The 27239-nt window shown below is 43.7% G+C and overlaps 1 protein-coding gene across 1 annotated transcript in view; it reads left to right on the top strand.

Moving 5' to 3' along the window:
- LOC126335828 (toll-like receptor 2) overlaps window positions 1–27239 on the top strand; it is a 108565-nt gene that overhangs the window by 26250 nt on the left and 55076 nt on the right. The window contains exon 3 of the mRNA XM_049999294.1: window positions 17652–17983. Coding sequence (XP_049855251.1) covers window positions 17652–17983 — 332 coding nt within the window. The remainder of the gene's footprint in view (window positions 1–17651; window positions 17984–27239) is intronic.

Below are 27239 nucleotides of genomic sequence, written 5' to 3'. Positions count from 1 at the left end.
GGTTACTAGTGGGTATTTTGCAGTCCTTTGTCGTCCTTAGTAAAATCTAACAGTAGTGTATCTCTACGCCTGTTAATGTGCAATACGAGACTTACGTTGAAGGTCAACTGCCAGTTCTTGCACCTATCGTCCATTCTGCGCACGTCTTCTGCCACCTTAATGCTTTACTGGGCATAGCACTACTCAATTTGGTAGGCCGTTACCTTATCCGACCTTCTAATTGAGTTACCCAGTCCGTTGGAGAGGGACTTCAAGTTTAACGTGAGCACCGTACTGTGGTTGAAATTGTCATACACTCCTGGAAATGGAAAAAAAAAAAACACATTGACACCGGTGTGTCAGACCCACCATACTTGCTCCGGACACTGCGAGAGGGCTGTACAAGCAATGATCACACGCACGGCACAGCGGACACACCAGGAACCGCGGTGTTGGCCGTCGAATGGCGCTAGCTGCGCAGCATTTGTGCACCGCCGCCGTCAGTGTCAGCCAGTTTGCCGTGGCATACGGAGCTCCATCGCAGTCTTTAACACTGGTAGCATGCCGCGACAGCGTGGACGTGAACCGTATGTGCAGTTGACGGACTTTGAGCGAGGGCGTATAGTGGGCATGTGGGAGGCCGGGTGGACGTACCGCAGAATTGCTCAACACGCGGGGCGTGAGGTCTCCACAGTAAATCGATGTTGTCGCCAGTGGTCGGCGGAAGGTGCACGTGCCCGTCGACCTGGGACCGGACCGCAGCGACGCACGGATGCACGCCAAGACCGTAGGATCCTACGCAGTGCCGTAGGGGACCGCACCGCCACTTCCCAGCAAATTAGGGACACTGTTGCTCCTGAGGTATCGGCGAGGACCATTCGCAACCGTCTCCATGAAGCTGGGCTAAGGTCCCGCACACCGTTAGGCCGTCTTCCGCTCACGCCCCAATATCGTACAGCTCGCCTCCAGTGGTGTCGCGACAGGCGTGAATGGAGGGACGAACGGAGACGTGTCGTCTTCAGCGATGAGAGTCGCTTCTGCCTTGGTGCCAATGATGGTCGTATGCGTGTTTGTGAAGTTCGGTGGCAGGAGGAACAAGACTTCTGGTCAGATGACTACAGGGTTAAAAACACAAAATCAAATAGAGGTAATGCAGGAGTAGGTTTAATAATGAATAGGAAAATAGGAATGCGGGTAAGCTACTACAAACAGCATAGTGAACTCATTATTGTGGTCAAGATAGACACGAAGCCCACACCTACTACAGTAGTACAAGTTTATATGCCAACTAGCTCTGCATATGACGAAGAAATTGAAGAAATGTATGATCAAATAAAAGAAATTATTCAGATAGTGAAGGGTGACGAAAATTTAATAGTCATGGGTGACTGGAATTCGGTAGTAGGAAAAGGGAGAGAAGGAAACGTAGTAGGTGAATATGGATTGGGGCTAAGAAATGAAAGAGGAAGCCGCCTGGTAGAATTTTGCACAGAGCACAACTTAATTATAGCTAACACTTGGTTCAAGAATCATAAAAGAAGGCTGTATACATGGAAGAAGCCTGGAGATACTGACAGGTTTCAGATAGATTATATAATAGTAAGACAGAGATTTAGGAACCAGGTTTTAAATTGTAAGACATTTCCAGGTGCAGATGTGGATTCTGACCGCAAGCTATTGGTTATGACCTGCACATTAAAACTGAAGTAACTGCAAAAAGGTGGGAATTTAAGGAGATGGGATCTGGATAAACTAAAAGAACCAAAGGTTGTACAGAGTTTCAGGGAGAGCATAAGGGAGCAATTGTCAGGAATGGGGGAAAGAAATTCAGTAGGAGAAGAATGGGTAGCTTTGAGCGATGAAATAGTGAAGGCAGCAGAGGATAAAGTAGATAAAAAGACGATGGCTAGTAGAAATCCTTGGGTAACAGAAGAAATATTGAATTTAATTGATGAGAGGAAAAAATATAAAAATGCAATAAATGAAGCAGTCAGAAAGGAATACAGACGTCTCAAAAATGAGATCGACAGGAAGTGTAAAATGGCTAAGCAGGGCTGGCTAGAGGACAAATGTAAGGATGTAGAGGCTTATCTCACTATGGGTAATATAGATACTGCCTACACGAAAATTAAAGAGACCTTTGGAGAAAAGAGAACCACTTCTATGAACATCAAGAGCTCAGGTGGAAACCCAGTACTAAGCAAAGAAGGGAAGGCAGAAAGGTGGAAGGAGTATATAGAGGGTCTATACAAGGGCGATGTACTTGAGGATAATATTATGGAAATGGAAGAGGACATTGATGAAAATGAAATGAGAGATACGATACTGCGTGAAGAGTTTGACAGAGCACTGAAAGACCTGAGCCGAAACAAGGCCCCCGGCGTAGACAACATTCCGTTGGAACTACTGACGGCCTTGGGAGAGCCAGTCCTGACGAAACTCTACCATCTGGTGAGCAAGATGTATGAGACAGGCGAAATACCCTCAGACTTCAAGAAGAATATAATAATTCCAATCCCAAAGAAAGCAGGTGTTGACAGGTGTGAAAATTACCGAACTATCAGTTTATTAATTCACAGCTGCAAAATACTAACGCGAATTCTTTACAGACGAATGGAAAAACTGGTAGAAGCCGACCGAGGGGAAGATCAGTTTGGATACCGTAGAAATGTTGGAACACGTGAGGCAATATTGACCTTACGGCTTATCTTAGAAGAAAGATTAAGAAAAGGCAAACATACGTTTCTAGCATTTGTAGACTTAGAGAAAGCTTTTGACAATGTTGACTGGAATACTCTTTTTCAAATTCTGAAGGTGGCAGGGGTAAAATACAGTGAGCGAAAGGCCATTTACAATTTGTACAGAAAGCAGATGGCAGTTGTAAGACTCGAGGAGTATGAAAGGGAGGCAGTGGTTGGGAAGGGAGTGAGACAGGGTTGTAGTCTCTCCCCGATGTTATTCAATCTGTATATTGAGCAAGCAATGAAGGAAACGAAAGAAAAATTCTGAGTGGGTATTAAAATCTATGGAGAAGAAATAAAAACTTTGAGGTTCGCCGATGACGTAGTAATTCTGTCAGAGACAGCAAAGGACTTGGAAGTCAGTTGACCGGAATGGATAGTGTCTTGAAAGGAGGATATAAAATGAACATCAACAAAAGCAAAACGAGGATAATGGAACGTAGTCGAATTAAGACGGGTGATGCTGAGGGAAGTAGATTAGGAAATGAGACACTCAAAGTAGTAAAGGAGTTTTGCTATTTGGGGAGCAAAATAACTGATGATGGTCGAAGTAGAGAGGAGATAAAATGTAGACTGGCAATGGCAAGGGAAGCGTTTCTGAAGAAGAAAAATTTGTTAACATCGTGTATTGATTTAAGTGTCAGGAAGTCGTTTCTGAAAGTATTTGTATGGAGTGTAGCCATGTATGGAAGTGAAACGTGGACGATAAATAGTTTGGACAAGAAGAGAATAGAAGCTTCCGAAATGTGGTGCTACAGAAGAATGCTGAAGATTAGATGGGTAGATCACATAACTAATGAGGAAGTATTGAATCGGATTGGGGAGAAGAGAAGTTTGTGGCACAACTTGACCAGAAGAAGGGATCGGTTGGTAGGACATGTTCTGAGGCATCAAGGAATCACGAATTTAGTATTGGAGGGCAGCGTGGAGGGTAAAAATCGTAGAGGGAGACCAAGAGATGAATACGCTAAGCAGATTCAGAAGGATGTAGGTTGCAGTAGGTACTGGGAGATGAAGAAGCTTGCACAGGATAGAGTAGCATGGAGAGCTGCATCAAACCAGTCTTAGGACTGAAGACCACAACAACAACAAGAGTTTCTCGTAGTGAGTGCTTATGTTTTCTTTATTATGTTATATTTACATTAATCGTCATTCGGGAACAGATTATGTGTTGTTTGGTCGATGGATAGTTTATGAAAATAAATAGCCCACTCAATACGCTTAACTGCCTTTAAATCGTTTGAATTTTTCGTAATAGTTCTCCCACAAAATACACCAAGGATATCCATTTTTTTTTTCAGAGTAATCCTATCTTTCCCTCCTGGGGGTTTCTCCATCCTCAAGCGATTCACCTTCCTTCTCCTTTAACAACCGACGAAACCTACTACCAACTCCTTTTTGGAAATGCAAAACTCATTCTAAATTTCCTATTGCAGTATTATAGGGTTTATCTTTTACAGCTTTGAAAGACGAAGAATCCCCACCACTATCACCATTTCACAAATGTCTGAAAAGGAGAGCGTGGCTGGGAATGCAGGGTTAAACAATGTAATTTTCTAAATGTGTTGCTAATACTGTTATCTTGATGAAAAAATGGTTGAAATGGCTCTGAGCACTATGGGACTCAACTGCTGTGGTCATTAGTCCCCTAGAACTTAGAACTACTTAAACCTAACTAACCTAAGGACATCACACACATCCATGCCCGAGGCAGGATTCGAACCTGCGACTGTAGCAGTCGCGGGGTTCCGGACTGAGCGCCTAGAACCGCGAGACCACCGCGGCCGGCACCTTGATAAAATTTGTACCCAATGTATATTAAACTCCGTAGATCAAGAAAAAATATTTCCGAAAAATTGATTTTCCGAATCTAAATGTATAGCATCCGTCCTTATACCATCCGTCCTTATCTACTTAGATAACGAAGATTAAAAACATTTGAAATTTCAAATTCTTAAAATTGTAATATATGTTCGAGTTGTAAAAGTTAAATTTCTTTAAAAAGAACACAGTTGTACGCTACAAAATAAAAACAGGACTATAGGTAGTAGACTTGCGACAACACCTAGGGGAATCTAGCGTTTTATTAATCTTACTCTGTGTCATACAGATGCCTGCGTAATAGGCGAAAGCTAGGCGTCTGGCAGGGGGCGGAGCGAGGATAGGCAACTAATGCTGTGCGGTAGTGAAATATTACAAATAAAAGATGTAAAGCAATTAATTTTAAACTAAGACGCTATTTAGATAACTCACTTAATATTCATAAATGAGACTTTTTAAAAATTCACGGTGAAATTCAAATAACGATCAGAAACGTTGAGTGCGCTCTGTTCTCACCAGAGAGTGTCTGAGGTGTGCGTTTGCTGCATGTTTACATTGGGATCAGTCTCCCCCGGTCGCGCTGTCAACCTCGCTGCCTGCTGGTGCTGGGGGCTGATAAGGCTGTTTTCCGTCGAGAGAGGAGGCAGCAGGTGTGCAGGCCGCCAGAGTACGTCGTCAAAGATCTTCAAGTCCTTTCAGGTGATAATGTCCATGGACCTCAAGTTTTTCCGAATGTTCAAAAAAATGTCCTTTAGGCGCCATACTTAAAATTTCAAGATATGTCTCTGATGGTCCTGCCGACTGTTTAGTATCATTTACATGATCTCCAAATGCTGTCCCCGAAGAGAAGCGTGTACTTTAAATCGAATCTGAAATGTTCTGACAGTCCGACCTGAACAGGGTATTTCAGTTGCTCCTCCCGATATCGTTTTATGCAAACCGCAATTCAGTATCTTTTCTTTAAAACCCACGTACGTTCTCGCTCGCTGCGGTCACACTGTTAGTCCCAGAGAAAAAAAAAGGAACAGGAACTTATTGTAGGAAATGTAATGTAGTTGAATTCTGTATTGAGATACGTTTCCGCTAGAGGCCGTAGTCTTCGAGTTATTCTAGAAAAACGTACAAAATTGACGTTCAGACGCACCCCTACTCACACGCTGATCCCCCACCGCTCAGGATTTCTAATATGCTGTTCGTGGCACATCCTCCTACCATTGAACAAAAATTTTCGACTGTACGAATTATTTCTCATATTCGACCTGTTTTGATCTTCACTGACTGCCATTATTGCGCCACCTGCTTAGTCGAGCACTTAAGAATTGTAAACCTGACGTTTGCGTAAATTTGACCTAACAATTTTGTGAATTTTAACAGCATAAAATAAACAGTTACATAATTCTGTTCGTCAAGCCTTCTGATTGTTTGAATCGATTAATAAACGTGATTAGTTTTACTGTGACGTTTACAAAAGTCATCTGCCTTTCATTACCCTGACGGCCACATTCAAATTAATAATGTTTAACGAAATAGCCGATTATGCTGATGGCGCAAGAGCCCCATCGACGGAGATCGAAATAGTCGAATAACTTAAATAGTTCGTGTAGCCGGAAATCCTTGAACAGTGGTAGGAGGGAGTGCCACGAAGAACATACTAGAAATCGTGACTGCTGATGGACGAGTTTGGTGGTCGAGGTGCGTTTGCAGGTCAGTTTTGTACTGGAAAAACGTGGCCTCCGTCGAAAAAGTATCCAAGTACAAAATTTAACTACATTAAATTTCCTACAAAAAGGTGCTATTGATTTTCTTTTCTGTAGGGCTAATAGTAGCACATAGCGAGTGAGAGAATATGAATTTTCAGGCGTCGCCAGGTACACATTGGTGTCCAAAATTAAGGCAACAAACAACTATTTCCCCTTCCTGTGTCTAATTCACGATATAATCATGCAACTGTCAATAGATGTCCATACGATCGCGTTCTGCACGGAAGAGGGCATTCCGGTCATGGGATAACTGCACCAACGATGACTTCAGGGAACCTGTCAAACAGGGTGGTGTTTGCCATGTAGTCCCACATCCACAGTTGCCTGTGTACCCAGTCACAAAAAAATGGTTCAAATGGCTCTGAGCACTATGGGACTTAACTACTGTGGTCATCAGTCCCCTAGAACTCAGAACTACTTAAACCTAACTATCCTAAGGACATCACACACATCCATGCCCGAGGCAGGATTCGAACCTGCGACCTAGCAGTCGCGCGGTTCCGGACTGCGCGCCTAGAACCGCTAGACCACCGCGGCCGGCTAGTCAGTCACAGACGATGCAGTACGGCACAGAGAAGACGCCTACCAGACTCTCTGCGATGAATGGCCACAGGAAGAATGGAAGCACGACAGTCGCAAATTGATGTGGCCCGATGGCTTAATGTGAATCGTTCTGTTGTTTCGCAGATGCGGTGACAGTTTATAGAGACCGAAACTGTATTCCGAAGACCTGGGCAGAGCCGACCACGAGTTACACAGAAAAAGAGGCTGTAAAGGCAGGGCAGTACTCTCTTAGCACTGCACGGCTACTGGCCTCTTTGCTCACACCATCCACTACATGTATTGTATTGAGGTAAAGGGTGTAGAGAAGGCTTCGGCAGAGTGGCCTTTGTTGTCGGTAACCTTCTGTATGTGTATCTCTGAGGGGTCTTCACAGGAGGGATCGTCTGCAGTTGAGTCGTTCACATTCCACCTGGACGGTCGAACAATCGGCCAATGTTCTCCTTACAGATGAGTCCCGACTCGGTCTGGGGAGTGGTTCTCTACGGATTCGCATCTGGAGGGAACGTAGAACATGATTTCGGAACCCAAACATTATGTAAAGAGACCGACGTCCAGGAAGATCGCTAATGGTGTGGGTAGAGATTATGTTGGTGACTCTAGCAAGTCGACATGAAACTGTACTGGCGAATCGGCAAGGTTTAGTTGCTGTCAAGTATCGTGACGAGAACTTGGGACCTCATGTGCGGTTACGGCCCAGACTTGGTATTACTGGACGAAAATATTCGACGTAATAGAGTACGGGTGGTTGACGGTTTCTTGGATATGGAAGATATTGCTCGCATGATGTGACCTTCTCGCTCTCCACATTTGAATCCCATAGAGGACAGCTGAGGTGCACTTGCGAGAGGGGTTGCACTACGTCACTGCCCATCAACTACTCTCCAAGAGTTGCGAGCAGCTGTGCGGGAAGAATGAGCGTTATTGCCTGAACATGAGATTGGTGACATCACTCACAGCGTGGCCTACGATTGTCAGGCCTCTATTGCTGCCAGAGATTGTCAAAGCCCACACTGAGCACATTAACCAACTGTCGGAATGTGTGAAAATCCATTAAGTTGAGAAAAAAAAAACGAAGAACGTTTTTGTCTTCCGTTATGCATGTTACAGTTGTTTACGTTCTGCATTCTTTACATTGTTTCTACTTTACTAGTACACGTTTACACTGTTTTGTGACAAAATAAATGCTACCTAGCAGAATTTCCGTGTGTTCTTTAAATTTGAAAACCAGTTTAGTATTGCAGGTAGCATAAAACAGCATCGGTAGGGACAGCTGAATCACCCTGTAGCTGCTTGTGAGAGTTGTTGCATTTAATATTATACACATCTGATGCACTAAATTGAGAACTTAACTTAAAATAAATATTTCACTTGAGGAAAAGCCTATTCTTAACCCGACTGTTCAAAACTCTTGAGCTATTTTATCTGATACCCTCACTCTCTATTCTGTAGACATATAGATTTTTGCACTAGATGTTGCACGTTTAACATTATCTATATGACGCAGAGTGAGATTAATAAAATGCGGGATACTATTGAATGTTGTCACAAGTGTACTATAGTGACTTTCCTTTTATTTTATAGCTGATGGCTGTGTTCTTTTCAAAGAAATGTGGCTTTTCATAGCTCTGATTAACTGGAGGAAACTTTAAAAAAGATAAATACTACCACTCTACGCAGTCTACTTATTTAGTTACAGTTTTAAGAATTTAAAATTCAAAATATTTTAAATCTGCTTTATCTTCTTAAATAGTTAATTTTCAGTGTCTTTTTATTTTATATTTAGATCTGGAGTTGATTATTAAGCGATCGAAACTTCTTACAATGTGAGGCTAATTGCAGCTGCCGGTCGGAGTGGCCGAGCGGTTCTAGGCGCTACAGTCTCGAACCGCGCAACCGCGGTAAGTAGTTCTACGTTCTAGGGGACTGATGACCTCAGATATTAAGTCCCATAGTGCTCAGACCCATTTGAACCATTTTTGAATTGCAGCTGAAGCTGTTATAATAAATGTATTTAAAAAAAATCCTTCACACTATCCGCCTGGGGACTACGGAGAAACTCACGATATGGCAACAGCGGACCATCAGCACCTGTTCAGCTGCAATGTTTGAGCGGCGAGTTTTGGCGACTGCCTCAGGAGACAAGTCATTATCGCCGCAGTAACTCACACGCAAAGCATATACGCACACCCTGTCAGTGACCCTGCTCTCCTGCTGGAAGCCGTACCTTTGGTTGTACGGAGAGTTGCGTGGCTACAACATGATCCTGCTCCAGCGCTCATTGCCTTCTTAAATGTGGAGATTTTTACACTGGTACGGGCAGATCACTCCCACCTGCATGGTGTCTTCACAGGTGTGCTTTCAAACCTACACTGTCCAAGATTGTTTATCTCCACCTGCAAGTTGTTGCACCTGCTTTTGAACGGATTTCCGGCCGTATAAGCGCTTTTCCTCCTTATTTTTTCGGATAGCATTTCCTGCAGTTGGCCCCAAAAAATGGTTTAAATGGCTCTAAGCACTATGGGACTTAACATCTGAGGTCATTAGTCCCCTTAACTTAGAACTAATTAAACCTAACTAATCTAAGGACATCACACACATCCATGCCCGAGGCAAGATGCAACCTGCGACCGTAGCAGCTGCGCGGTTCCGGAGAGAAGTGCCTACAACCGCCCGGTCACAGCAGGCCGCCTAGAGTTGGCTCCATTTGGGAAAACAACCCTTGCATCACTTTGGGGATAACTGTGTCATACTTATCCGCAGGGTGAATGCAAGATCACCTAAAGTTTCTTCCTTGCTCTTTATATCCCATCTCAACGGTTGTCAGGCATTCAGTACCAACGCATTTGCACTATAAAAGCCAAAAAAACTGGCACACCCCGCAAGCACGCAGAAGCGCCGCAACACGACGTGGTATGGACTCGACTAATGTCTGAAGTAGTGCTGGAGGGAAGTGACACCATGAATCCTCCACGGATGTCCATGAAACCTAAGAGCACTGTTCAGAACAGTACGTTACAAGGCGTCCCAGACGTGCTCTATAATGTTTATGTCTGGGGAGTTTGGTGGCCATCGGAAGTGTTTAAACTCAGAAGAGTGTTGATGGAGCAATTATGTACCAATCCTGGACGTGTGGGGTGTCACATTGCCGTGCTGCAATTGCCCAAGTTCGTCAGAATGCACGATGGACGCGAATGGATGCAAGTGATCAGACAGGATGCTTATGTACGTGTCACCTGTCAGAGTCGTATCTAGAAGTATGAGGGGTCCCTTATCACTCCAACTGCACACACCGCACACCATTACAGAGACTCCGGCAGTTTGAACACTCCCCTACTGACATGCAGAGTGTGGTGTCACCGCCAGCCTTTAAATCTGCCGCGGTTCGGTAGTATACGTCGGATCCGCGTGTAGCCACTATCAGTGATTGCAGACCGAGCGCCGCCACACGGCAGGTCTAGAGAGACTTCCTAGCACTCGCCCCAGTTGTACAGCCGACTTTGCTAGCGATGGTTCACTGACAAAGTACGCTCTCATTTGCCGAGACGATAGTTAGAAGAGCCTTCAGCTACGTCATTTGCTAAGACCTAGTAAGGCGCCATATTCAGTTACTATTGATATTATGAATCATGTACTATCAAGAGCGACGTTCATCATTTAATGGATTAAAGTTAAGTATTCCACCAGCTACGTCAGTTTTTCCACATTCTAATTTCCTTGTCCTGTTCCAGAGCTCACGCCAGCCTGCGTGAGCTAAATCGCGTGCCTTTCGGCCTCCTCTAGTAACACAGTGTTGGCTCTCCTGCCTACCACAACACAGAGTCCACGGATTCATGAGATTGTCTCCATACCCGTACACGTCCATCCGCTCGATACTATTTGAAACGAGAATCGTCCGACCAGGCAACATGTGACCAGACATCAACAGTCCGATGTCGGTGTCGACGGACCCAAACGAGGTCATCAAGGATACACGAGTGGGCCTTCGGCTCCGTAAGCCAGTATCGATGATGCTTCGTTGAATGGTTCACACGCTGACACTTGGCGATGGCCCAGAATTGAAATCTACATCTACATCTACATCTACATCCATACTCCGCAAGCCACCTGACGGTGTGTGGCGGAGGGTACCCTGAGTACCTCTATCGGTTCTCCCTTCTATTCCAGTCTCGTATTGTACGTGGAAAGAAGGATTGTCGGTATGCTTCTGTGTGGGCTCTAATCTCTCTGATTTTATCCTCATGGTCTCTTCGCGAGATATACGTAGGAGGGAGCAATATACTGCTTGACTCCTCGTTGAAGGTATGTTCTCGAAACTTTAACAAAAGCCCGTACCGAGCTACTGAGCGTCTCTCCTGCAGAGTCTTCCCCTGGAGTTTATCTATCATCTCCGTAACGCTTTCGCAATTAGTAAATGATCTGCAGCAGTTCGCGAAAGGGCTGCACTTCTGCCACGCGGAACGATTCTCTTCAGTCGTCGTTGGTCCCGCCCTTGCAGGGCCTTTTTCCGGCCGCAGGGATGTCGGAGATTTGATGTTTTACTGGATTCCCGATATTCACGCTCGTGATATAGTCTTACGGGAAAATCCCCACTTCATCGCTACCTTCCTGGAGATGCAGTGTTCCATCGCTCGTGCGCCGACTACATCACGTTCAAACTAACTTAAATCTTGAACTAACTTAAATCTTGATAACCCACCATTTTAGCAGCAATAGCCGATCTAACAACTGCGCTAGACACCTGTCTTATACAGACATTGCCGACCGCTGCGCCGTTTCTGCCTGTTTATATATCTCTGTATTTGAATGCGCATGCCTATACCAGTTTCTTTTGGCGCTTCAGAGCTGATTCGATGTATGAAAACATCAAGTCTTACGACACTAGATATGGAGCAGGCTGCACTAAACAGCTAAGGTGCCAACAAATACCTCCAGCCTTACAGCAAATCAACTAGTTTATTATTCACACGTCTATTGCTCCATGCCTTCCATTATATAGTATCAAGCACCGAAAATTTTACATTCCTGTACTAAAAGTTCCTTCACTTATAATTTTCTGATTGCCCCAAAGACCACACATGTTTTGTGCGTTATTTGAATTCATGTTATCATTATCTGAAACACCAATGTTTGTCGTAAATTTGAGTAAACCTCTTTTCGGCCAAAGTATTAGAAACAGGTTTTGCTCAGAGAGTCGTCTCTACTTTTCCACTGCATCTTCAATAATGCTGGAGGAGGAGATTAGTGTTTAACGTCCCGTCGACAACGAGGTCATTAGAGACGGAGCGCAAGCTCGGGTGAGGGAAGGATGGGGAAGGAAATCGGCCGTGCCCTTTCAAAGGAACCATCCCGGCATTTGCCTGAAGCGATTTAGGGAAATCACGGAAAACCTAAATCAGGATGGCCGGAGACGGGATTGAACCGCCGTCCTCCCAAATCCGAGTCCAGTGTGCTTAATAATAATGTGGAAAAAACTTTCATCAACGTGCACGTCTGCTTGTAATTTTTGAAGTATATTAGCAGATAGAGATGATAATCATTGATAAGTAAAAGCCGAAGGTGGTTTGAACGTCACAGTGCTGTACTTGGCTCGCATTGGAGTTATGACCTAGCTTACCTACCGCCTCTGGATTGAGTTGCCGAGGTAGCTATAGAGCGACCAAAAACTTCACGTGGCCTCTGAACCACGGTGCAACTGGGGTGGGTAGTCTTAATCAAGGAAAAAGTAAGATTCTCAAGAGACTAAGGCGCTTTTATCAAATTAGAGTTCACCGCCCACTTCTTTCTTTTGTTATGCGGAGCTCAACGTGGACGCACCTGTTTTGTGAACATCTCTTCGTTTCGTTGCTGCCGTGTTACAGATCAGAGGGCCTTGATGGAGCCTTACCATTTCTTTCAAATCATTGGTTTTTAGAGATGGTTTTCCATCAGCTACTCCACCTTCCCTTACAATTTCTTACAACGATTCTCATGCTTTTGCTCCTGATACAGGTTGTTTTCGAGATTGATTGTCAATGTTTTCCCCTTTTAATTTCCACTGTTCATATCACAGATTTCTCTAAGTTCTGGAGTTCATATACAATTGACCTAAAACAAATCAAAATAAGAGCTTTCCTAAAGCGAGATATTCATTTTTGTTGTAAATCAGTGTACCCAAATCGAAAGGCTTTTACATTAATACAGTTTATAGCAGATAGATGTATTATTCACGATACTTTAAAACTTGGGCAGACAATAATAGATGTGCAAATACGTGTTTGAGTAAGCCCTCTGTCGAACAGTAAACCTCTTTTGAGTAAGGTAAAAGTGTAATGTAGTAAAAGCAGTGCTCTTATCTTCTCTCAGTTAGACTTCTTTCTCTTTTCCTTTCTCTGTGAATCACGCCACTTTCTTCCCCCTTATGTTCTTGAACTGGGTATAACCACTTTCATCTTTCCCTCCCTCCCTCATCTCTTTCTCTAAAGCTGATTGCTGCTAGCACTCGTAACTAGAAACATATCTTACAGTAATTTCAAATTTTTGTCGTACCTATTATGTACCAATATAAACTGTGTGTGTGTGTGTGTGTGTATTTTATATGTACTATCGTAATATTAATTTGTAAATATAACATAACATGTTTAACGTAACATATGCCAAATAAAATGCGAGGGCTATCCACAAAGTAGATAAGGTTTTCACCCGCTGCAAAAAGAATGGGCGGAGCTAGCGTGGCCACATTGTTGAGTGAGTGCTTGTCCGTTCAGTCGGTATCAAGCCGCGCGAGTGTGAGGCTCGTATCGTTTCACGTTAATTCACAATAAAAGTTTTAAATGCCGCAATTGAAAATCCCGGGAGTTCTAAATCGATGTCAGTAATCAAGTTTCTGTTGGCAAGAAACCACAAAGCGATTGAAATTTATCGGCGACTGTGTGAAGTGAACGGAAACGACGTACTCACTGAAGGTGTAGTGCGCCAGTGGTGCATTAGGTTTAAAAGTGGACGAACGTAGGTTCACAATGTAGACTGGGGTGAGCGGCTAAGCATTGTGGTTGATGAACTGGTCGCGAAAGTCAAGAAATTAGCCTGTTCACAACCCCAGAGCTCTCGCCTAGTCTTCTACAAATTTCACAGAATTTGTAGGAACACGTCGTTGCTCAGAGGCGAGGCTACCACAAATTTTGTGTAACATGGGTACCAAAAATCTTAACAGAAAACCACAAGAACCAGCGAATGATTGGTCTTTAGTATTTCTGGACTGTTACGAAAAAGGTCGTCAATAATTATTTGATCGAATCGTAACTGGAGACGAGACCTGTGTGAACCATGTGAACTGCGAGACTAAATTGCAGTCTATGGAGTGGGGCTATGCAGTTCATCCCCCCCCCCCTCCCAAAAAGAAGAAGATAGTGCTCGCAAACGTTGTTTGCAAGAATGCTCACGGCGACTGTTGTTTGAGCCAGGAAAGTTGTGCTCCTTGTCGATTTTCTTGAGCGTGCCATAACAATAAACTCTGCGAAGTATTCGCAGACTCTGGATTACTTAAAATAGCAGTTCAGAATAAGCGCAGAGGAAAGTCGTGCTCAAAAATTTTGTTCTTGCACGACAACGCTCTACCAACGACGGCAAAAAGGATTTAAGAAGTACTCAATGGTTTAATGTGGGAGGAGTTGCGTCATCCGCCGTACACTTAGGATCTTGCAGCCAGTAACTACGATCTGTTTCCAACGATGAAGACACGGCTCGCAACGCAGCGCTTTGAAGACGATCTGGGACTAATTGGCTGAAGTCTCAGACGGCAGAAAAACAGGACAGTGGTATTTTAAAACTTATTCGCCGCCATGATAAGCGCCTAAATTTGTGCAGAGTCTCTTGAAAAGTAGTACTTCAAATGAATACAACAGCACTTTTCCCAGCATTATGTTGTTTTTCAATACGAAAACATAATCTGCCTTCTGGATAGACTTTGTATGTAGAATGCCTGGTTTGATGTAAGAGAGGTTCTGAGAACCATAATGTTGCCAGGTTAAATAAATCTATACATAAAAAGTAAATAAATACGGAACTAAAACAACGTCCAGACGAATTGTTAGTTACTCATATGGTATGCAACAATGGAATAGCTGCAGCACTTCCTAACTTAACAGACCAAGCGGCGCAATGCAGTGGATAACGCACTGGAATCGTATTCGGCTTTGAAAGTGCACCCACAATTCTCCTTCCTCATCTCTGAAAAAGTCCGCGCTTGTCTCCTTCTCTAATGACGTGGACGGGAAGTTAAACCCCGATCTTTCTTCTTGCCTTAGTGGTACTAACGTAGCATCGCTGAGCTAACGAAATGCTTTCTACTCGTATACACTAAGAAACACGACGTTCTAGTTACTGAACAGCAGTCCCAAGTCTTACAGGCACCAAACATTTGGTAGAAGACAGTTATAGTATCTTACAGTGATAATACGTTATTATTCAAAGCAGTCCAGAGAAAAACTGACAGAAGCAAAGGATAACTAATAATTAACGTGCTGTTGACGACGGGGCCATTAGAGACGGAGCAAAAACGAAAAATGGATAAGGGTTTCAACGGAAATCGGCTATTTGTAACGTAGTTAGAAATTTTTTTGCTATTGTTACTTAAAAGTATATGAAATTTTTCATATGCTATTACGTTGCAGCTAAAATAGTGGGTGAAGTTGCACCGTAGAGAACGTAAAACGGTTTGTTTGGGGGGGAAGGAAGGTAACTCCATTTTGGATCTTATAGGTTCCAACTGTTTGGAGGTTTTCATCAAATGAAGAAATTATGTGACTTGTAATAAATTAGCTGGTCGAGCTGGAAAGAAAGTACTACACGAAAATTTTGAAATCTCTCTTGGCCAAAATATTTAGCTTGGGGGGATTATGTGGAGAGAGAAAAAACCGTTTTTGCAAAGTGAGCGTTCTTTATCGAATCTTTTACCAGAATTATCAGACCAACCTCGTATATACAGGGTGGTCCATTGATAGTGCCCGGGCCATGAATGTTTAAATTGGACCACTTTTTTCGTTTTTTGATGGATGGCGCTGTAATAATCACAAACGTATAAGTACGTGGTATCACGTAACATTCCCCCTGCGCGGACGGTATTTGCTTCGTGATACATTAATACAATGGACCGTTTACCAATTGCGGGAAAGCTCGATATCGTGTTGATGTATGGCTGTTGTGATCAAAATGCCCAACGGGCGTGTGCTATGTATGCTGCTCGGTATCCTGGACGACATCATCCAAGTGTCCGGACCGTTCGCCGGATAATTACGATATTTAAGAAAACAGGAAGTGTTAGCCACATGTGAAACGTCAACCACGACCTACAACAAATGATCATGCCCAAGTAGGTGTTTTAGCTGCTGTCGCGGCTAACCCGCGCATCAGTAGCTGACAAATTGCGCGAGAATCGGGAATCTCAAAAACGTCGGTGTTGAGGATGCTACATCAACATCGATTGCACCCGTACCATATTTGTATGCACCAGGAATTGCATGGCGACGACTTTGAACATCGTGTACAGTTCTGCCACTGGGCATAAGAGAAATTACGGCACGATGAAAGATTTCTTGCACGCGTTGTATTTAGCGACGAAGCGTCATTCACCCACAGTGGTAACGTAAACCGGCATAATATGCACTATTGGGCAACGGAAAATCCACGATGGCTGCGACAAGTGGAATATCAGCGACTTTGGCGGGTTAATGTATGGTGCGGCATTATGGGAGGAAGGATAATTGACCCCTATTTTATCGATGGCAATCTAAATGGTGCAATGTATGCTGATTTCCTACGTAATATTCTACCGATATTACTACAAGATGTTTAACTGCATGACAGAATGGCGATGTACTTCCAATTTGATGGATGTCCGGCACATGGCTCGCGTGCGGTTGAAGCGGTATTGAATAGCATATTTCATGAGAGGTGGATTGGTCGTCGAAGCACCATACCATGGCCCGCACGTTCACCGGATCTGACGTCCCCGGGTTTCTTTCTGTGGGTGTAGTTGAAGGATATTTGCTATCGTGATCCACCGACAACGCCTGACATCATGCGTCAGCGCATTGTCAATGCATGTGCGGACATTATGGAAGGTGAACTACTCGCTGTTGAGAGGAATGTCGTTACACGTATTGCCAAATGCATTGAGGTTGACGGATGTCATTTTGAGCATGTATTGCATTAATGTGGTATTTACAGGTACTAACGCTGTAACAGCATGCATTCTCAGAAATGATAAGTTCACAAAGGTACATGTGTCACATTGGAACAACCGAAATAAAATGTTCAAACGTACTTACGTTCTGTATTTTAATTAAAAAACACCACCTGTTACCAACTGTTTGTCTAAAATTGTGAGCCATATGTTTGTGACTATTATATCTCCATCCATTACAAAGCGAAAAAAGTGGTCCAACTAAAACATTCATATTTCTTTATGTACTACACGAATATGTAATAAAAATAGGGGTTCCTATTTTAAAAAAAAACACAGCGATATCCGTTTGACCTATGGCAGCGCCATTTAGCGGGCCAACCATAGTGCCATCTGGTTTTCCCCTTCGAGCTAGACAAGTTTCGTTCTTTGTAATTTTTTCGTTTGTCGCTTATTTCGTGAGATATTTGGCCCGGTCACGATCAATGGACCACCCTGTATATTTTTACTTAGCAATTTACAAACGTGAGATATGAGATTCGTTAGTTCATAGTTATTACATTTATTAGCTCATGCTTGTTCCGGTAGGATTATGACAATGTTTACGTATTACCACATCATTTGCAGGGACTGCCTGATTGAAGTGTACATCCTGGAGAGTGTTGCAGCCCTGAGTCCTCTAAAGTACAACAGTACTTCGACGGAGTTTTGGAATTTCACAAGCCCAGTGTTCAGAGAAGATGAAGATTTTTTTATCACTGTTGCTTTCAATGGCATTACCATGTGGTATTCACGCTGTTCCATATCTTTAACGAACATCTACAATTTGGGAAAGGCGAGCATCGAAAAATTGGTGCTCTACAACAATGACAATATCAGCACAGATCTGAAACTGGGAATGATGCCAAAGTTGAAGGAGCTCACAATCGCAAATAGCTCCATTCTAGACTTCCCAGAGGGTACGTATTACCTTCTTCTCAGAGCAGTTCTGCTTTGCGCTGAGAAACACTAATACATGCATGCACACTTTCATAACTAATATTTACGCACTTCCCTGCCTTGCTCCTGTCCTGCGTACATCCAGGTCACAGGAAGGTGGCGATATTACTCTCAATGGAAGGAACAAATCTCAATATTTCAATAGATCAGTCACAAGGAATATCAAGCAACTTTCTTCGCAAAGTAAACTCGAAAGTTGGTAGTCCATCAGTGTTTAGCATTTTCCAAACAGTCAGCCATTATGATACGTTACGGGTTCCAAACAACAGACAAAACTATTCCAGTCGACAACTGCCTCCGTAGCCATGGTCACCAACGTACACCGGAGTGGTGATGCTCAACTCTCAGGTCGATAGTTCAAATGCTGGTGCTGGAAAAAAATTTCACGCTCATTATTTGACCAGCAAGGTAAGGAGAAATAATAGATTAAAATTCCTGAACATTAGACTTAGTGCCAATGTTCTGGATTAAATTCAAATCGTCTTCTCACCGTCTGATGGAGCGAAGGCACATGTTATTGATGGGTGATCCCGATGGTCAGATTGGCACGGCGAGTTCTGTGGCCCCCTTGGTGCTATTCGAGATGGGTAGCCTGTGTGTTGACACGCAGTATCAATCTCTCATACGCATCCATCAAAATACCTACACTCAACTAAAAGCTCTTGAAACTTAGCAGTCCCTCTGTAGTCTACAGTGGTGCAGAGTATTTTAGTGCTTGTATTTTCCTGTATGGAAGATTAGCTGCTGCATCACGTGACACATGAAAAAAGAAAGGGGAAAGGAAAAAATCTGTATGAGTGTAGAGTCTACAGGACATTACTGTAAATCAGCAGTGTCATTACATCATGTGGCCCTCTGCCTGGTTATCCCTGTACAGTTGAAGCCACTTCCGCGGATTACAGTTCAAATGTCTTTTAGGACCACCGTTTTGCGGAGGACCTATGATGAATGGGTTTATACGAGGTGAGTTAAATAATTAATGCAACACATTTTTTTCCGAAAACCCATTGATGTATTTCAGGATTCCATCACATCATATCATTCTCCATTCTTTTGGATATAAAACTCTGTTTTTCAACATGATCTCCCTTCAATGGGACGGCCTTACGCCAACTCTACTGCTCGACACGGAGCCAACGTCTCGCAGCATAAATAACCTCCCCATCATCCACGTACTACTACCCGCGAAATGCATCCTTCAAAATTCAAATGATTCAAATGGCTCTGAGCACTATGAGAGTTAAAATCTGAGGTCATCAGTCCCCTAGAACTTAGAACTACTTGAACCTAACTTACCTAAGGACATCACACACATACAGGCCCAAGGCACGATTCCAACCTGCAACCGTAGCAGTCGCGTGGTTCCGGACTGAAACGACTAGAACCGCTCGGCCACCGCAGCCGGCGCAATGCATCCTTCATTGAGCCAAAAAGATGGAAGTCGGAAGATGCGGGAGAAACAGTGCAACGAAGTTTTGTGGGCTCCTGTCGGGTGCGCATACTTGGGTGAGGCCTTGGGTTGTCATGGGGAAGGAGCAGTTCGTTACCATTTTAGTGGCGACGAACATGCTGCTACTTCAGTTTTATGAGGGTGGTACAATGCACACCAGAGTTGATTGTTGCACCAGAAAGTAGGACCTAGAACAAATTACTCACTTCAGAGGCTCAGAAGATCGTCGCCACGAGTTTTTACCAGCTGAGGGTGGAGCTTTGAACTTTTTCTTCGGAGGAGAGGTGATGTGGCGCCACTCCATGGATTGCTGTTTTGTTTTCGGTTTGAAGTGATGAACCCATGTCTCATCGTCTGTGACGATGTTCGGCTAAAAATTGTCACGATCAGCCTCACAACGAGCAAGCTATTCCGCACAGATGGTCCTTCGTTGCTGTTCATATCTGCTTTTACGCGGTGAGGAACACACATTTGAGTACCCCAACTGGTAGACAGCACTGCCGACATGTCTGAGATACGTCGATCTCCTCAAATTAGTGTTCGCCAGTTTCAGTAATGCAGGAGTCACAGCTGTGTGCAGCCGGCCGTCACGCGGGACATCGGACAAGTTTGCGCAACCTCGTTGCGATGACAGACGACGACTCACCTTGCTTTTATTCAGTGTCAGATCAATGTACACATTCCACAAGCGCCTACGAATACCTGCGATGCTCTGGCTTTCCATCAAAAGAAACTCAATCACAGCTTTCTGCTTGGAACGCATCTCCGGCAAAGATGCCATTTTGAAGACTATATATAGGCCGGCACCGATTGGAGCTTCATGAAACTATAGGAGATGAAGCGAGAATATTCCCCGATGTCCCCCATCAAATTCCGCGTCTTTCCGACCGTAACTGGCCGGGAAAAAAATGTGATGCATTACTTATCGAACGCCCCTCGTAATACCATGTTTCTGACAATATGAGTGATGTTGGAATGAAACACAAAGACAGTTAAACCAGCTGCCGGCAAGTAGGCAACCTCTCTTGAAAAAAAGGAACGTCCAGCTTAACGTCCTCCTCTGACGGACGGTTCGTTATTATTAACATGATAAGGCCGCAATAAAGGCGACAGTGCAGAGAAGTTTGGGATTTAACACAGCGCACAGTCTGGGGTTAATGAACTGCACACTGTAAATCAACACTGGTGACGACAATTACTTTCCCCAGCAGGACCACTGTCGACTGCCTCCAGTCGAAGGCAGCCGCTCAAGGGTGCTTTAAAAGTCTTCAGACTGTCTCAGTGATGGAGATGAGGGATCAGGTTAGTGGCCGTCCAGTAACCCAATAACGCCCAATGAGCAAATCAGGCCGTATGGGGAACTGTCACATTTACAGTAATTTGCCAAGATGAACGAGGAGCGGAGAGTCACTGTGTAGTGAGCAGGGAAATAATGCTAAGGACACAGTGGAGGGGTTCTGAGGAGGGGTTTTGAGGAAAAATGTCACGCCGGAAACCCGAAATATTATAAATAGACCGCATGTTCTAAAACTTCGCATTCCACAATATTTACATTGTCTAATTAAAAAAGCGAAGTACCCAGAAGACATGGTTGGATGCCAATGTAACTTCGTACACGTACACACTACCGGCGGGTATGTAAATGTTTAGAGTGGAAATTCTCTATGACCGGTAGGATGGCCAGCGGAGTTAGTGTTGCTCGCTTTTGGTTTTAGTACCTGGACTCGTAATGTATACAAGCGGCTCGAACAGCGTCAGATGTTGAGTCATTCCTGTGAAGGACATAGAGACGCCGCGTACTATGTGACACGTCGTTATCAGCACTTGCCAGAGTTTGAAAAGGACCTCATTGCATGTTTCCATTTCGCCAACTGGTTTAAACGTCCAATATCCAGATTTGTGGGCCGCTGGGATACGACAGAGTCCTGGAGTTCGACTGAATGTGACGTGACAGCAGGTATACTCGTCATCAAGGTCTCATTCTGTCACATGAAACAACCAAGCACATTGTAACCCCTTCTCATCTGCACCTGCCACCCAAGAAGAAGTAATGGACACCCTGAAGTATTCTGAGTCTTTGTTCAGAGACTAGCTGCTGTCGGACTAGGGAATTGTCAGCCCATGCGTAAGGGGGGGGGGGGATGTTTAAGGGGGACTAAACACCCATGCGTAGGTTGCCGTTAATACCACAACACAAACGACTGCCTTTGAAGTGTTGCCGTCACCGGGGAAAATGAATGGCGTCGCGCTAAGCGATAAATCGCGGTTCTGCACTAAACCGGATTACCATACGCGGCGAGTAAGACGGTGGCCTTGAGAGAGCCAAATATTCTAATGGGGTATTTTGTAGAGGCGCAGCGTTGTTAATTTTGACATGGGGAGCCATCGGGTGTAACTTCGGCTCACGACTGTAGTGACTGACGAAACTCGGCAAAGTGATACGCCACGGACATCCTGCGTCCTCATAAACACTGAAGAGCCAAATAAAGTTATACACCTACATAATGTCGTGATGGGCCCCGACTTTGTGCACTATACAGAACTTTTTTGGCTGGTGCGATGAAGCCCTATGTGAAAGAAAACAGACTACTTCTCTTAATTCATCCGGTGGGAAGACAATTATACGTCGTGGTCTTTCGAGATGTGGGCGAACTGTTATCGTGCAGTACTACACTGATTCTCCCCAAATACACTCTGCTAGTGCAACACTGCGATGTCCATTTTTATTGTCAGGAAAAGAATTTAATCAAAGAGCTGCAAAAGTGCTCTCATGTCATCTAGAGAGAGAAAAAGAAATCGGATCCAGAGAAGGCTGAATCAGAATGCATTCAGTTGTATATCACCAGCTATCGTCGCCAATATTTGCCGAAATGATGCGTTACGCGTGGCTTGCTGCCAATTCGTGCGAAAAACGGTAGCCATTCATGAGCGTAAACCAAGTTTGTTTCTCCATATAAACTTTAAAAGAACTTTGTAATAGTGAAAATGCATCGTTTGTAACCTGTGCAAGACGTCGAAAAAGTTACTGTTCCCTTTACTATGAACATCACCCCAGCATGTGGAAATCATGGTTCAAATGGCTCTGAGGACTATGGGACTTAACTTCTGAGGTCAATAGTCCCCTGGAACTTAGAACTAGTTAAACTTAACTAACACAAAGACATAACACACATCCTTGCCCGAGGCAGGATTCGAACCTGCGACCGTAGCGGTCGCGCGGTTCCGGACTGCAGCGCCTAGAACCGCTCGGCCACTCCGGCCAGCTGTGTAAATCATAAACTATGAAATAATACAAGTATCTTACTTTGTATACGAAGTTCAAATGTACCCCTTATAATCCCTTGCTGGAAATCTGTTTCCAATCCCAAATTTTCCTTTGTCTTTTCTTTTCATGCCTTTTATGAAAATACTAGCTGGCGTATCCGGCTTCTCTCGGGGAGTTGATATGAGATTGTGTGGTAGTTGGAATAAGGGATAAACTGTAAAGTATAAGAGGTAAAAGAATTTTATTGAAAACATATACTAACTATTTACAATACTTGTCAAAGTATAAGAGAAATTTTTTGTTGAAAACATATTCTATTTTCAATACTATTCGAATTTCCTACTCGCGAGCAAGCTACCTATAGTTGACAGTGAGTAAAGCAGGAGTCTTTGCGGTTGCTGAAGCAATATTTTAAAGTTTGTACTTGCACTTTGTTAATTAGAAACCTGTAGGCTAATTTGATTGGAAATTGCACTCTTTTATATTGGAATGGCAGAGATCACTCGTATTCCGGGGATAAATGATGTGTGTCCTTTGCACTTCCGAGTCATAAGTTCGACTTCGATTATGCTATTCGATGGCTGTTTGACTATCATCCTTGTTCCGTTACATAGTTTTGGTGAGTTGAGATTACTTAGTACTGTGATCGGAGATGCAATTTTAAGTCGAAGGCAGTGTAATGGCGTTCCTGGTACTTGCAAAGAATTTGAAATTTTGTAGGGAACTTCACACTTCCTTCGAGGGTTACCATCGTGACGATCGATTTGTATATTGTGTCTTCACCGAGAATCTTCTTTAAAATATTAAAGTTGACATCGTCACCAATATTATTTTCAGTTGCCAAAATTGCCCTTTCAAATAGCCAGACCGGATTGGAATAGTCGTGAACAATGTTTGGATAAAATTGGTGGACGAGTTCATTTTCGGCAGTGGCTATGTTCCAGAAATCACTATTGAGTTTAATGAGGCCGGTCGTGTGGCCAGTAGGACATGTGCCCTCACCTATTTGTAAAGCTGCTGAGGAAAATGTGCTGCTGTTTCATCTTTCGATACTTCACCTCTTGTATTTTTGGCTAGTCGTAGTATTTATATGTGTTGCCAAAGATGAGATATTTTTTAGCTGGTCTGCTAGTGTTGACTTGGGCATAACTGCAGGTGTTTGTAAAAAATCTCCTGATAATATCAGTAGAGCTCCTCCTATCACTTCAGAGTTCCCACGCAAGTCTCGTAATGTACTGTCCACTGCTTCATGTGAATTTTTATGTGCCATTGCGCATTCGTCCCAGAAGATAATATAAATTGCTTCTGAAGTTCACCTAGTCCAGGTGCTCTCGAGATTTTACATACCGGGAATTATTCTTCTGCTATATTTAGTGATAGTTATGGGGTCGAATGGGGAGTTTATCCTACTTCCATAAGTGTGGCTGCAATGCCGGATGATGCTAGTGCAAATGTGATTTGTTGTTTAGCATCTATTTCCCCCAACAGTAGATTTATTAGAAATGTTTTCCCGATGCCGCCAGTGTTGATGTCGATCCGGTCCATGATAACGCTGTCAATTTCGTTTTGTCATCGAGGAGCGGTGTGTTGTGAGCAATATATTGAAGAAATTCGTTGACGTTGTGGCTTTTTTTATAATTTCGAAGTTTAGCACACCGGTAGCATCTTTTCGTGGTGCTTGCAGTCCATGTTGTACTAAGCTCTTGTTGTTTATTGCTAAGTATTTATCTTCTAGGTTAGTGAGTGTTGCATTGAAGATGTTGTCGTTTACTTCGATGGTCAGTTCAGCTTGTCTGATTTGGTCGGTGTCATCACTCATTCTCTCTTTGAAGGAGTCCCATCGCCGTTTTTGAATCCGATGGGTTACATGTTGTTAGAATTATGGCGAATAGGTCTCTCATTTGTGCAGCTGAGGCTGTGAGTGAGACTTGTTGTAGTGTAAATCCCCAGTGGTTGCCGTTTTCCAGTAGTCCTCAGCGTTGGCATGCTTCTCTGTACGTCTGCCGTAGGTAACCGTCAACAGCGCTGAGACCGTGGAACTTGTTGATCCCCGTCTTTCGTGTAGCAACAACCGAAGCTTTGGATGTGTATACTCGGCCTATTGCGCCAGTTTTCATGATACCTGAATGATATCCTACTGGAATTCCTTGTTTTCGTCGTCGAAAGCTTTTTCTTGTTGTGTTCCAAGTAGCTAACGTCGACATATAATACTGTTTTCACGCATGGATACGTTTGGAACAGTTTCTAAAAGCTGTTAATGTTGTGTTCTGAGGTGATTCGCTTGCAGTTTTTGTGGCGGTGTCTTCTGTGAATTAAACTTCCTGTCCATTCCCCAAATGTACTGCTGGATGTTGCACAGTTGGTTCGCGCTCGTGTAGGGGAAAACCGAAAATCCGTGACGATACTGTTGATATATTTTCCAGTTTGGTACATGAGGACCTCGTCGTTTCTGTTTTGGCTCTTTGAAATACTGCGTTGTCACTGCTTTTGTTCACACGCTTGCAGACATATTTAATGGATTTCACTGAATTGCAGCATTGGTTGGTTGGTTAATTTGCGGGAGGCGACCAAACAGCGAGGTCATCGGCCCATCGGATTGGGAAGGATGGGGAAGTAAGGCGGCCGTGCCCTTTCAAAGGAACCATCCCGGCATTTGCCTGAAGCGAAGTAGGGAGATCACGGAAAACGTAAATCGGGATGGCCGGACGCGGGGATGGTCCGTCGTTCCCCCCCAATGCTACTCCAGTGTGTTAAACACTGCACTACCTCGCTCGGTAATTGCAGTATTCTACGTTAATGTGTGCTTGGAACAATTTTAAAAGTAGTGTGTTTATGGTGCTACCTATTGATTATCTGTTTCCAGTTCGTTGCTGCTTCATTTTCGTATTTTTGCTGTTAACCCTCCGTTTGTTGGTGATCGTCTTCTGTATTTAGGATAGCCAACTCCGGTTTGTGTATCGTCCAATAATGGTTTTGGTTTTTTTTTGTACATTTTTCGTCACTGATACATGGCGAATTGGGGTTTAGTGGCCCTCATGGTCGGTGAATCATGTTTTTCACTAGTATGTCGTACCATTCCAGATGTTCTTGCGGAATGGGAAATTCAGCTTGGATGATTTTGTCCATATCTGTTGGATGAATTCTGTTGTGTAGCCGCCGCGCGGAGCGGCCGCACGGTTAGTGTGTGTGTTGTTCTTAGCATAACGTAGTTCAAGTAGTGTGTAAGTCTAGAGACAGATGACCTCAGCAGTTTGGTCCCTTAGGAATTCACACACATTTTTTGTTGTGTAGCCATATGAGACTGTGTGTGAGAGGCAGTCCTTGTTATTGCCATTCGATTGTCTATATCCAGCTTCTAACGGTTCCAAACGCGGGTTTTTTTGTGATGACTTCAATAAATCTCGTTTATTTCTGTCGGAAAACTCGGCTATTATGTCGTGTTGATCCATGAGGGATTGTCTGTATCTTTGTTGTTCTTTGATTCTAGCCACGACGAGTTGCATGTGCATGTTATGAAAAGGTCAGGTCATCCATAATTTCTTATGTAAGTCATGGTATCTTCAGTGCGTTTGTATGATGAGGGTGAGATTACTATTGTTCCAATGTCGTCAATGTTTCCGTGATTTACGATTGCGGCTCGAAGGTGGATGTATTACTCCGTGCATAGTTTCTTCTGATTCTGTCTTATGTAAAACATCCGTTCCGCTTCTATTTTTGCCTACATACCCACCAGTGGTTGTGTATTTCATTGTCTCTTATCAATAAGCGGTAAGCATAGAACTCCTTGGAAGTGACTTCTTCATTTGTTTCTACGCCTGTTTCAGGTTAAATTTGTTTTACATTAAAATGTTATCCGTCCTCTCCGTCCAGAAATATTGATATATACAGCGGAGCATCATATGAACGGTGTGTCTCTACAATGCATTGTAGTCCTTCTCTTCTTCGTTGTACAATTGTCACAGCTTGTGTTTTCATTGTCCACAATTAAGATGGCGACTTCGTCTGAGGTGCATTAAACCGACTTCGTGTTCTCGAGTGGTTTTTTGTCAGCTCGAATCATAACTTTATAGTCACCAGATATCATTCGGCCTAGAGCTGATTTGAAGACGTTAACCAGTTGATTGTATTCGTGTAATATCCTCTGTACATCTCGGACTACTTCTCGTTTCAGTCCACTGATATTTGTGCATGGTTGATCAATTTCTAAAAAAAAATGGCTCTAAGCACTACGGGACTTAACATCTTAGGTCATCAATCCCTTAGAACTTAAAACTACTTAAAAATTACTAATCTAAGGACATCACACACATCCATGCTCGAGGCAGGATTCGAACCTGCGACCGTAGCGGTTCCAGACTGATGCGCCTAGAACCGCTCGGCCACTTCGGCCGGCGACCAATTTCTCAAATTCCGATGACATAAACATGCAGAAATTTATGGTTGTTTTGGGCAGTGATAGTAACGATCCCATGTTGCGACAGATTTGTCGTTCGATACATGC

Source organism: Schistocerca gregaria, chromosome 2 (genome assembly GCF_023897955.1).
Source record: "Schistocerca gregaria isolate iqSchGreg1 chromosome 2, iqSchGreg1.2, whole genome shotgun sequence".
Classification (NCBI taxonomy): Eukaryota; Metazoa; Arthropoda; class Insecta; order Orthoptera; family Acrididae; genus Schistocerca; species Schistocerca gregaria.
Note: the sequence above shows the minus strand (reverse complement) of the source record. Positions and strands in the feature narration are given on the sequence as shown.